The 12,295-nt window shown below is 45.7% G+C and overlaps 1 protein-coding gene across 1 annotated transcript; it reads right to left on the bottom strand.

Annotated features, from left to right (window-relative positions):
* Window positions 1–8,709: 8,709 nt before the first annotated feature.
* LOC100193968 (uncharacterized) lies at window positions 8,710–11,966 on the bottom strand. The gene is given in 5 exon segments (NM_001139036.1): window positions 8,710–9,002; window positions 9,086–9,145; window positions 10,540–10,779; window positions 11,431–11,562; window positions 11,709–11,966. Coding segments are annotated over 5 exon segments (654 nt in total). The 5' UTR covers window positions 11,826–11,966; the 3' UTR covers window positions 8,710–8,897.
* Window positions 11,967–12,295: the final 329 nt, after the last annotated feature.

The raw sequence follows: 12,295 nt of genomic DNA, 5'->3' as shown, positions 1-12,295 counted from the left end.
TCAGTTGTTGTAAGAATAAGCTCTTCAAATTAATTATTCACTGTATATATTTTAATAATGATACTAGTCTCTTTACTACTTCCAAGTTCATGCACACTATGTGCTGTCATGTTGCCTATGGGAACAAATTACCATGAAACATGAAGCATTTCTTACTTCCAAGATGATAATAACAATGAAGGTACTACCATCCTCAAAATAACAACATTACGACACCAAGCAGATGCATTGTGAATATATATTTTTATAGTCTGTCATTCGCGCACGTGCCAAAGGCTCGGTACAGCGAGACGTACGTGCTACTGTACTGCAGATCTACAACGTTACGGGTCCCTCTCCCTCGCGACGGAAGACGAGAGCGGCGGCCTGCGCCTGCGGCGGGACTGAGCCTGAGGGACCGCCTGGCGCCTGGACCCGGACAGCGGCGCTGTGCCCGGCCAGGCCAATCGGGAACTCCGGCGAACGGGCACGCGCATGTGGCGGCACTGGAGCCAGCCCAATCGCTGCCGCCTGCCTGCCGTGCCCGTGCCCTCGAGGGTCGGTCGACGCCGATTTCAATTCACCAACGTACTGTACGTGCCGGCCGTGCTCCACGCCGTTTAATAATTTTACTACGACGCGCTGCCAGGAGCGTGCAGTGCCGTTGTGGCGTGCAGGTACTAGCGGTGTGCGCCGTGCGTGTGGCAGTGCAGTGCAGCAGCCATAAGACACGTCCGACCTAGAGAGCGATCGATCGATCGAGACCGAGGGCTCTAGCCTCTAGCTCGGCGCTGTCACGTCCTGCTGTGTGTGCCGTGGCAGGCGGCGCTGGGCAGTAGGGCTAGGGCATTGCTGTTGCTACTGATGGCTGCTGCGGCCGGGCCGGGCCCCTGTGCTGTGCCTGTGCGTGCACTGCGGAGTTTCTGGATTCGGAGGGGGCCACGGGGACATCGCCGCTGGCGCTAGGAGCGCACCACCGGACCGGACCGGACCGCGCTAGGCGCGCGGGGGTGGCCTGTCACATGCTGTGTTGTCTTCTTATCTACTAGGTGTGTGCCCGTGCGTTGCCACGAATGTCAAAAATTAGTACTCCCTTTGTTCCAAAATAGTAATTATTTTAGAAAATTAGTGGATTCGGATGTATATGTTATATATATATATATATATATATATATATATATATATATATATATATATATATATATATATATATATATATATCTAAATTTACCATCATCTATTTGAATAATACAATGCATGTGCGTTGCAAACGAGTTAGGCCTGGTACAATCCGATTTTATTATTTTTTCTATTTATTATAAAATATTAATATGGGCTAGTCGAATGTGAACGTGGAACCAATAACTAAGATTCAAACTTGTGCATAATTTTACATTATTTTTACAAAAATATGAAGGTCCGTGAGCCGCCAGAAATATGGACTGGATTGGGCTAGTCGACATGAGCCTTCACTACCAGTACCAAGCCATAATCTTGCTCCCGTTAGTCGCCAGAAATGTGGGCTCGATTGGACGAGTTGACCTAGGCCTTTCACTACTGGTACCAGGCCATGACCTCGCCTTCTGGTACTATTTTTACGAGTTAAAATAGACATGGTAAACCATAATGGTTCACTCACAAAGCCACCATACCATTTCATTTCACTATAAAGAACAAGAGAAACTCATGTGCAGTGATTTATGAAATGCAACATTACCGGAGTAGATAGATTCATACAACCACCACACGACTTCCAGAAGATCAAACGCCCACAACGCTTGTTGCTGCTACTGCTAACACATTTTTTCATTTCTAGCAGCCAGTGTGGGCAGACTTCACAAGTAAAAATCTGGAAGCTTACACCCCGCGACTATGAAAAGGAACAAACAAACTATACACACAAAGAATAGTGAAGAACTGCACGTGAATAAAGGAAGTGGCGATCACCACATTTCATCTCTCGGATGAGACCAAGGGCATGCCATCATATCCCTATATTGCCTATGGCATCAGTGATGTCAGAAGCCTTGGCTTGTCAGCGGTCCTGACCTCCGCGAAGTCTTCCATGCTTGAAACCAGTAGTGTCTCCTTGGAGATCCTTGTTTGCAGCTAGGGCCAACAGTTCTGATTCTAGTCCCCAAGTTGGGCCAAGGCTACATTTATCTGCTTTGTGCTTTGCAAGTGCATCCCTGAACTTCTTAATCTGCATACCACAGTCACCAACCGTATAAGTAAAATCAATTGGTAGCCATTAACGGGAAACATTGGATCTTATCTAGATGCTAATGGAAGTCAGATTGCACATCAAAGACAAGTACCAGATGTCCAGATCATGGAATTATCATTGCTGAAATCAACCTGAAATGTGCCTTTTGAATCTGAGAAATGTGCCTTTTGAATCTACCCAAGTATAATCAAATCTGAGAAAGAAAAGCTACCAAGACCATTCCAACAATGGAAGGTCCTATAGCAAGTAGGAACAAAAATCCACCCAAAATCAACCTGAAATGTGCCTTTTGAATCTAATTATCCACTTGCCACCATTCTGATTTGCAGGATCCTGGCCAATTGAAAACCATTAGCAATAGGAACATACATACTACACATAGACATAGAGATGATAGAGAATGTAGACTCTAAATATGCATCAAGGAAACTACCACCAAAGAGGCTACAGAGATTTTATTTACTGCATATGGAGGCTGCAAAGATTCCTGGTGGACCAACACATGGAGCCAAGGTGTATTCTCCAGCCAAGATTTAGGGTTATTGTGCCTTAATATATAAATTGTAACATTAGCATGATCTCACAACATTTTATTTCCACATGCAGCAGAAATATCAACAGTTATTCATACTATCGATCATGCTTGGTTGATCCTATGTCAGTCCTCCACAAAAGCACAAACAGATAGAAAAATAGCTAATGGAATTATATTATAAAAAACATAAAATGGCTGCAAGAGAAGGTACTACAAAAGGGTAACAAACATAACAAAAGTGTTTTATTCATGACTAACCATTTCATCAAATTGATTAGACTGCACAGAATTCCCAAGTCGGAGTTCACGATACTTGGGACCAGGCCTAAGGCCAAGGGCAGCAGCCTTAGATGGATCAAAATTTCCCTTAATTTTTAGCAACTCACATGCATATACTATAGCAGTATCACCAGGGTTCATGTCACTAACGTTTGAACTACCAGTTCCATTATTGCACCTTGGTTTGGCAAACATTGCAGATACCCAAACTACTTAATCATCAAGAACAATATCAGAGTCTGTAGATTGTGGTGAATATGCATTTCGATCAGCACCAAAGCTATGTGTGTGAAGCATTGCTCTGTTGGGATAAAAGATCTCATTGCCCCAGTTAATAACTCAAGGTCAGAAGGCCCCCATATGTTCACTTGATTTCAAGTTAGCAGGAAGAAGACTACAATTAGTTGGTTGAAACACTATTAATAGAGAATGCATAATTGCATCTGTTGATAGCAAAAACACAGAAAAAGAAACCATGTCAACTCACTGACATGCCCTCATCTCCAATTCTTGCTAGAGTTATTTGGTTGTGTACTACATTATCAAAACAGTTGACACTGCCCTTGTCGAGGGCGCTTGTCGAGGGCGCGTCACTGCGATGTCGACGGAGTTGACCTAGGCCTGCATGACTCTGTCAGAAACCAAAATATAAGTATTAGCTAACAACGCTCAATCAGCTAGATGGTAAAACAATATTTTCTGATGAAACAGCACCAAGAAAACACCAAAAGTTGAAGCGAAATTAGAGGGAAAAACAGCATAGTCACAGGAATTGCATAGGAATCACCACAGGTTCACCGATGATTCTCTGCCCTGGATAGGAGTTGCTTTATGTAACAATTTTTTGTCTAATTCCTTAAGAAAATGTTTAACAGTAGAGAAAAATCAAAATGTATACACTGACCATGTTCCTTGACCATCACTTCCATTTCCCTTGCAACCTCATCATCCCACTTTGTAATGGCCATGTGAAAGCCATAATCCATGGAAGCTTTTGCTGCTTTGTGCTTGTCGGACTCCGACCATGCAGTCAAGTTGCTGTTCACATGAATGATAAAGTCAATATGCATCGTCGTCCCACCCGCCAGTGCCATAGCATGGCCACCGAAGAAGTCGAAGAAGTCATCTATGGTCACAGTGCCCATGAACTCCATCTCTAGGTGCCGTAGCATGTCATGATGTCAGTTCCACCTGCAACATTCACCGGAAGGCTTATAAAATGTGCAACAAGTAACACTCCTAGCAGATTGTTCAACTATTCAGCACAAGACAGTATGGAGATTTTTGCCATTATAAAACACGTCATATTTGGCTTCGTCGAAACGGAGGCGTTGGGGAGGGATTCGAACGATATGAAAATACATAGGACGCGCAGCCGACGAAATAGACTCAAAATCTTGATTAGCAGCTGTCGAGAACTATTAAGCCTCCTCCGTCCGAATCAGTCGACGTCAGTGCTGGTTGTCGCTGCCGCCCGCTCGTGAGGTGTTCCGGTGAGCTCTCTCCTCTCTTCTTCCTCCCCATTCTCCATTCGCCATGTGCCGATGGTGTCATGGTGATGCGACAGCGAAACACCAGCTTGGCAAGGCGACGGCTTGTTGACGAGAACAGACCAACTGTTAGTGTTGGACAGATCGATCGGCTCTGATCTGGACTGAATGCTTCAAATTACATATCTCATGTAAAAAGGGATAAGAAATAAGTTCATAGTGCTTTTCGAAAGAAAAATAATAATGATGATGCTTTTGGAAGAAATCAGCTCACAGAGAGAAATGTAAAAGCTGGTGACACTGACATCGACTCCTTCAGCCTAGTATTTTGCAGAGCATTTTTAACTGCATCATAGCAGTGCTTCTTACGTTTTAGTTTACTCAATTTCTTTGCACTACAGATTTATAGTTCTGAAATAGCAAAGTCATGTTCCTCGTCCTCCATAACAAGAAGCATGCAGTAACAACTGAAATTCAGACATCAGAACATTATCATGAGTAGTACAGGATCATTTGTGTGATCCCTCGCTACATACACACAAAAGGGTGCTTTCTAAGCTATACTGCTACCAGCCTCCACTCGCAGACAAAACCATAAACCTCTCTGAGCGACACAACACAAAATATTTAGGATATTAGAAATTACATGTCACCATAGGAGCACCGGATTAACTGGCATGCCCACAACAGCCAATTTTACAACAGTGAAACTTCATGGTGGTTATAAGCTTATTCTGAACTAAGGGTTTGTCGTCAGGACACGCGCTTGTTAGGACACCGGATTATTCTGAACTAAAAGTTTGCAGTATAGCACCAGGAAGCCGCTCATTTGTCCTGAACATCATCCTATCAAGTCCGTTCCTCCGACCTACAGAATCCCCAACTTGGATTTCTAATAGCGTCACTATAGGAGGAGGAGTGACGCCAAGGTCACGGCGTGACATCCACCTGGATGAATTCACCTGGCATGACATATTTGCCTGCTACGTCGATTACTCTGACATTATCAACATCAACCTAGAATGATATCAAGACATAAAAATTACTGTACCAGATAAAGATCCTAAGGTAACCCAAGTGGAACACACACAGTGAGGATCTAAAATAATTGGGAACTAACAAGTCAATCTCGCGAAGGCATAAGCCATCAAGCACTCACCAGGATGTTTGGGCGGACGGCGATGACGATGTCGTCCTCGATGTAGACGTCGGCCTCCTCCGCGAGGTGCGCGTTGACAACTGTCTGGTCCTTGATTCGGGGGCGCAACGATGCCGCGAAGCCTTAGGCAGCACAAAGAACATCTGCCTCAGCACGACGACGATCCCTCTCAAGTTTGCCACCATCTGCAGCTGCTGACTCAGGTCGGGGCGGCTCGTGGCCTAGGTGGCAGGTCGGGGACGTCGGCGGGACTGGAGTTCCCTTCTTCACGGCCTCTCACAAATATCGGGCCCTTTAAATAGACGCATCGGCGAGTGGGGCGGGCGCGACAGTCTCGCCATAGAGAACGGAGCAGGGGTGAAGGATGGCGAAAATTTCGGCAGTCTTGTCGAGGGGCGGAGGGGGCGGCAGTGTGACGAGGGGGCGGGAAGGGCGACAATCTCGTGGGGGAGGAGGCTAGGCACGGTCGTCCGGTCACGACGGGCGCTGGCGTCGCGCAACGAGGGAGGCGCGGGGAGGGGCACGGTATCCACAGGCGAGATCAGCTGGCGTGGGTGTCGGGGGCTGGGTCCATGCGCGGTTGAGGGAGCGAGATAGAGGGTGTGGCCGTGGGCGGCGGCGGGGGCTGAGTGCCTTGCGCGGGCGTGGGAGGAGGACAGAGGCGGGGGCACGACGGGGGCACACAGGTTGTGGACGCCCTCTTTAGGGTCTTAATAGAGTTGTATAGATATCCACGATTAATGAACAACCACTGCTGTTGCAGTCCTCTGGATTTTTCTAATTGGTACAAGAAGCAGTGACCCGGCAACCACACGTTGTCACTCCTGTTCTCCATGTTCATCATATATGTTTTTGCATTTGGTTTTTATTTTTTATTTTTTTAAAGCAGTCGTATACTGTAACTGGGAAGGATAGGCGCCGTTCATGTTCACAGGTTGCGCACAGTTTATGGGCCGTCGCTGCTGGGGGGTATGTGGATTGCTCTTCTCGGAGGGAGGATGCACATGCATATACCCGGCTGACGAGCACAGAGCATACCAACTGTTGCGGCTCCTCCGTCTCCGTGCACCGTGTCAGGCTGGGCCCGGGCCACGCATGAACAGGCTGTCGTCTTGGGCCCTGCACGTTCCGTGCGATCCAGGACCTGGGCCTCCAGCGAGAACCGAGTTGTCAAATCCGGGCAAAGACCGACCGGGCCAGGCCAGGCCAGCCCGTCTCCGACGAGGGCCCAGGGCGCACGGAGGCTTTTGTTCCTTCCCCCCTGGCCTCCCCCCGATCCAACCAACAACAACAGGCTGAAACGGCAAGGGGACGGTTTCCTTTCCTCCGCCCCCATCCCCATCCTTCTCTTTCTAATCAATCAGGTTCATGCACCCTAATCGAGCTCGTAGTCGTAATCACGTACACACGTCTCGGCGGTGCTGTCGCTAGGTTGCCTCGTCAGCTGGGGCCTGGTTTCGCAGCAGGTATGTTCAGTTTCTGAAATCGCGTCTTGGGTAGAATGATGCAGGTGCATGCATTCTCCGAAGCTTAGCTTTGGGGGGGGAAGGCTAGGCATGAGCGGCGACAATGCTGCAGAGACATGATCGACCTGGATCGGAACAGAGAATATCTGGTTAATTATTCCACCCCCTGGCCTGCCAGGGAACCTGCACAGTAAACTGCTTCTTTGTGGCCCAAACTAAACTGTTCATTGGCAACTGTAGAGTGTAGTGAAACTAGACAGGTAGCTGCACAAGAACCCAGGCCAAGCTAGACGGGTGCATGCAAAGTCAGAGTCTGGGGTGGCATGAGACCATGATAATTTCAGACTTCAGAGGCCGGACAATGGCACAGTGGTTCCTTCAAGTCTGTCGGTCTGAGCCATGTGAAGCTGAACAGGAACGACTGCATGCGCTCGCACTGGGGTTGGGCGGCTCACAACCGCGACGGGAATTACCGCGCGCGGATGAGCCCGTGCATGCTTTTTTTTAGGATTACGTTTCCATCTCGTTGATGGGCAAGTAATGCATTTCGAACATGCTAATCGGCAGGCTGCCTGCCTTCCATTCCATGCCAGAATGAATCGAGGCGCCACACAATAGTCAATAGCAGAAGGGCATGTTTCATGGTTGTTTCTGATTATATTCCGTCCAGATTATATAATCTAACTCGTTTTTAGAATATGATTCCAAAGAAACAGTATCTAAGTTTGTTTTGATTGTTGGTGCAAATATCCAACTTGTTAAACCAAGCTCTGACAACACAAGCTTGCATGACATGGTGCGGGTGGGGGCGCACGAAGGCAACGGAAGCTGGTCAGTGTGGCTTGTTGCTCCGAGACTCATTTAGTCATTTTTCTCAACACCCCTCCAGTAGCCTTCTTCCCAGCTCCAGGAGCTGAGAGCCTCGCTTTCCCGGAGTTTTGCTCATTCGCAACCGAGGTCAGGTATCATATCAACCACCAGGCAGACTGGCAGAGCGTCGCTTCGTTACGGCCTGGTGCAGCTTGTGCACGCCACCTTTTTTGCATTTACGTATGCGAGCACTAGTGCGCTAGCGAATTCCGGCAGCCAGCGTCGATATGAAGCGTATTTTTAAGCAGTCACAAATACGGTATTGCTGACCTGAAGCTCAAACTCTCATGGTTTTGCCTCCACTGTTAACAGAAAGGCCTCAGTCATACACTGTTGAGCACTATTGGGACACTAGACACCATTTGTGACACTGGACACGGCCAAACGGTCCACGAATAGATCGAATCGGGCAGCTAAAGCCCTCTAATCTCCCGCTGTTGAAAAACGTCTAGTGTACGACCCACCAATCAATATACCTTTAGTTTTTACATTTTAGTTTGAGCATGCGGACAAACCATAGAATTTCTTCACCCCAACGGGATCTCTCCAGGAGTGTGCTATTCGACGAACCCCACCACCTCTACACACTCACGTATCATTCGGCTCACCAGACAGAAACCATAGCCAATACACCAGAACGCGGACGGTCCGGCCCGTGTCCGCGGACCATCCGCGCCTCCGCCTCCGCAAAGGAGGCAAGTACAATACCATAAAACGTCTTAGACTTATGGTTTTTATTTCTTTGGTTTCAAGAAGAGAATTCAATATTCCTCGCACGTCCAGCTTCACTACAAATGTAAGATAAACAAGCATTAACAGTCTAACACCAACAAGACACTGTAAAGACCGTTTGAACCATCAGTAACATAAGTCCGTAGGCCGATATGCCAGCTCAACGTAATCCGCTCAACGAATCGGTCGTCTTCCCAGACCTGGCATCAGACCAAGCTTTGGCTATTGTGCGTTTCATATCCTCGTCGCCGTCCTCATACATGTTCTGTACAAAATGCATGTAACGAGCTCATAGAACGATCAGAAGAACTTGTTCATTAATCCATGTGGACAAAAATATTTGTTTACCTTCATTAAGTCCATAATTCCTGACATCGGATCCTTTTCCTTGTCCATGCTTGGCTTGAACTGTCAACATAAACATACTTTAGTCTGACAAGTAGCGATCAGTGTCGGGTAACAAACTCAGCAGTATTCAGACCGGTGCTACGACACACTACTTGTATATATGCTTTAGGATTTGCACAGATGGTTTAAGTTGTTGCAACCTCCATCCCCCAAAGACTGTAAATTTAGGTTTCAAAATTTCTAGACTTGACCAAGATTAGACAAAATAATATCCATATTTATTACTTCAAATAGGTATAAAAGTATATCCCACATATACACAGGATTGCTCATTCGCTATAAGCACTAGCCCTACAACTGAATAGGGATTAATCTAATGATAAGTCATTCGGTATAAAAATAATTATTTTTTATATAAATTTAGTCAACTTGAGATGAATTGACTTATAAAAGAAAGCTAGAATTTTATTCTTTCTTGGCCGGAGGAGGTACCTACTTCCATGAAATAACTGAGAAAATGGTCAGTAAAAGCCCGACATGTTTTTACTAGTAACAACAGAAGAACTACTACGATATTACCAAATGTAGAAACAGACTTTCCAAAAAGACCAGGTGATAAAGGTTGGGAATGGGGTACAAATTCAAAAAAACATAGGACAAAAATCTAGTTAAAACTAAGTATATTTAAAAAACAAAGTTTAGGGACAATATAGGGCAAAATTGTCTGAAATTCGGATCTTTATTTATAAGCATGATTTGAGTTTAAGCCTGAAATTTTGCATGAATGCACATCATAACCCCACTTAGAGCTAATTTTTTTTTCAAACCTCCTTTAAATTTAAGGTATATTTTTATGAACTTACACCATTTCTAACATTGTGCCATTTTCACCAGAAATGCACACCAAAAATTACCACAACAAATAGAAGGCAAAAATTAAAAGATAGCACAGTGTCCAACAATGTCGATATATGGAACTTGAGTACTTGACGAGTAGTTTCCAGCAATCAAGATAACAGCAGAAATTGCCCACACAGAGAAGTGTTTACCAGTCCCTACTGATAAATCAGTGCAGTGAGCTCTTGCTAACCTATTCAATGCAAAAAGGGTCATCAGATAGTAATGCCCCCCCCCCCTCTTGCTTCAATACAACAGTATGTTCCATTCAGGAGTGGAAGTAAACCCAACCAACTGAATTGACTGGACTATATGTCCATGCAATTCCCACTAGGCACTAGAATGCAGAAACTAACTAACGTACTGTAGCTATGAAATTTTAGTGTGCGGTTGACAAATTCAATAAAAAATAGCCTCCTACAGACAAACTTTAGCCATCCATGGCAATCCAATTTCAGACATCCAGGGCAATCCAATATCAAAGAATTTAGACCAATTTGAACATTTGAAAATAAAAAAGACAATTATATTAGCTCAGCATGGTGAGTACAGAGTACCTTGTCTTCCTTGAAGTGCAAGTCTAACCAGTTGCCTTTAGAAGCCTTGAAAAGGGTAACAATAACCTTTGTTGGCTTCACCACAACCTTACATTTATCAGGAACAGTTTCCTTGTTCAGCTTTGGTATGGCACACCGATAATTCTTGCCTTTGACATCATGAAACTTTACATCTACTGATGTTGGCTTGAAAGTAGCCTCCACCTTCCCTTGTTCGACTCCCTCAAGGGGAATATATATCTGGACATGGGGCAGTGAAGTCAATCAAGAGCAAAATATTATCAAAATATATACCCAATGACACCTCTGGCTATATGTTGGCTGGTGAACTAACAAAATGAAGCCACATATGAACTATAATCATTAACTAAGCTGGAAAACAAAATAGATTTGGCATTTTCAGTGCACCATATGAATTCATCTTAATCATTATGGTGCATCAAGAAATACTATGAGGTCGTAGCTTCATGACAACCAGGGTCTCAGCAGTGGTTTCTAACTCTAGTTGCACATAATTCTTAAAACTACCGGAGACATACTAATCGTGAACAAGGTCAACAAATTTCTTTCTTGAGGATACAAACTTCTGGTACAAAATGAATGATATATCAATATTAATATCCAATCCGTGTCTGATGCCAGAAAAGGCTGGCTGGCAATTTATTCACATGGCGCCATGCCTCCATCCAATAGCTCCAACATAGTCTTCACCTAATTCATATTTTAATTAACATAGTCTTCACTAAATGAAAATGTTGCTTGCCAAACATAGTGGCGATAGTATACTTTTCAGAACTTAGGACTGTCATCCGCATTGACTAATGCCCTAGGAGACTAGACGATTGGTAAAAATGAAATGCTGGGTTCTAATAAAAACGAGTAACAACGTACCCTGATCTTCTCGTTGTCCTGTTCCCAGCTGAACGAGCCCAACGTGGCGTAGCTCAAATCAGAACGCGCCGCCGCCGTGGGCGCGGAAGCCGCCGCTAGTGGCTCCGGTGACGGTTCAGTTGCCTTCGCCATCTGCCATCGTAAACTCTATCAGACAGCGCAAAGAGAGGATCGGAAGAAACGGATCGTAGTCAACCCAGGCGCTGAATGAGATCGGCGGGGAGAACAATAAAATGGAGAGAATGGCAAAAACAGAAGAGATGAAGAAATGGCGCAACCTTAGCTTCAATGTTGCGGATCTCGTTGGCGAGGAGGGTCTGGACGCGGGGGCGCTTGGCGAGGCCCTCCAGCCGCCGCAGCTCGTCCAGCTCCAATCGCAACTCATCCGACGACATCTCTGGAGCGCTCTCGGTGCTTCCAGCCCTTCTCGAGGCCTCTGGGTTATCGTGGGCAGGCGCGGTGGAGGCGGGTGTATGATTCTGCCGGCTTTTGAAGAGGGTTTGTATATGCACAAATGGAAGGAGATAGAAGGTTCTAGAGCCGTGGACCGTGGTGGTAGTACCAATGTTTTCAGATCGGCGATCAGCTTCTGATCGCCAGAGGACCGATCAGAGCGATTAGAGCGATTAATCGGACGATCAGTCCGATTAATCGGCTTCTGATCGGTTGATCAGAGCTCCTGATCGTCCAGGGCTGGGAAAACCGACCAGAGGTCCAGGCATCAGAAATTCAGCATTCAGCATTCAGATTCAGCAGTTCAGCACTTCAGCTAAACACTAGAAATAATGGGTATAGGCTTAAAGGCAAAGACCCTAGAAATAAAATAGTCTGCTACTGTTATGCTACTAAACTGACAAGGCTCATT

This window comes from Zea mays, chromosome 8, assembly GCF_902167145.1.
Source record: "Zea mays cultivar B73 chromosome 8, Zm-B73-REFERENCE-NAM-5.0, whole genome shotgun sequence".
Taxonomy (NCBI): Eukaryota; Viridiplantae; Streptophyta; class Magnoliopsida; order Poales; family Poaceae; genus Zea; species Zea mays.
The sequence above is the reverse complement of the archived record's forward strand: the minus strand, read 5'-3'. Positions and strand labels throughout refer to the sequence as shown.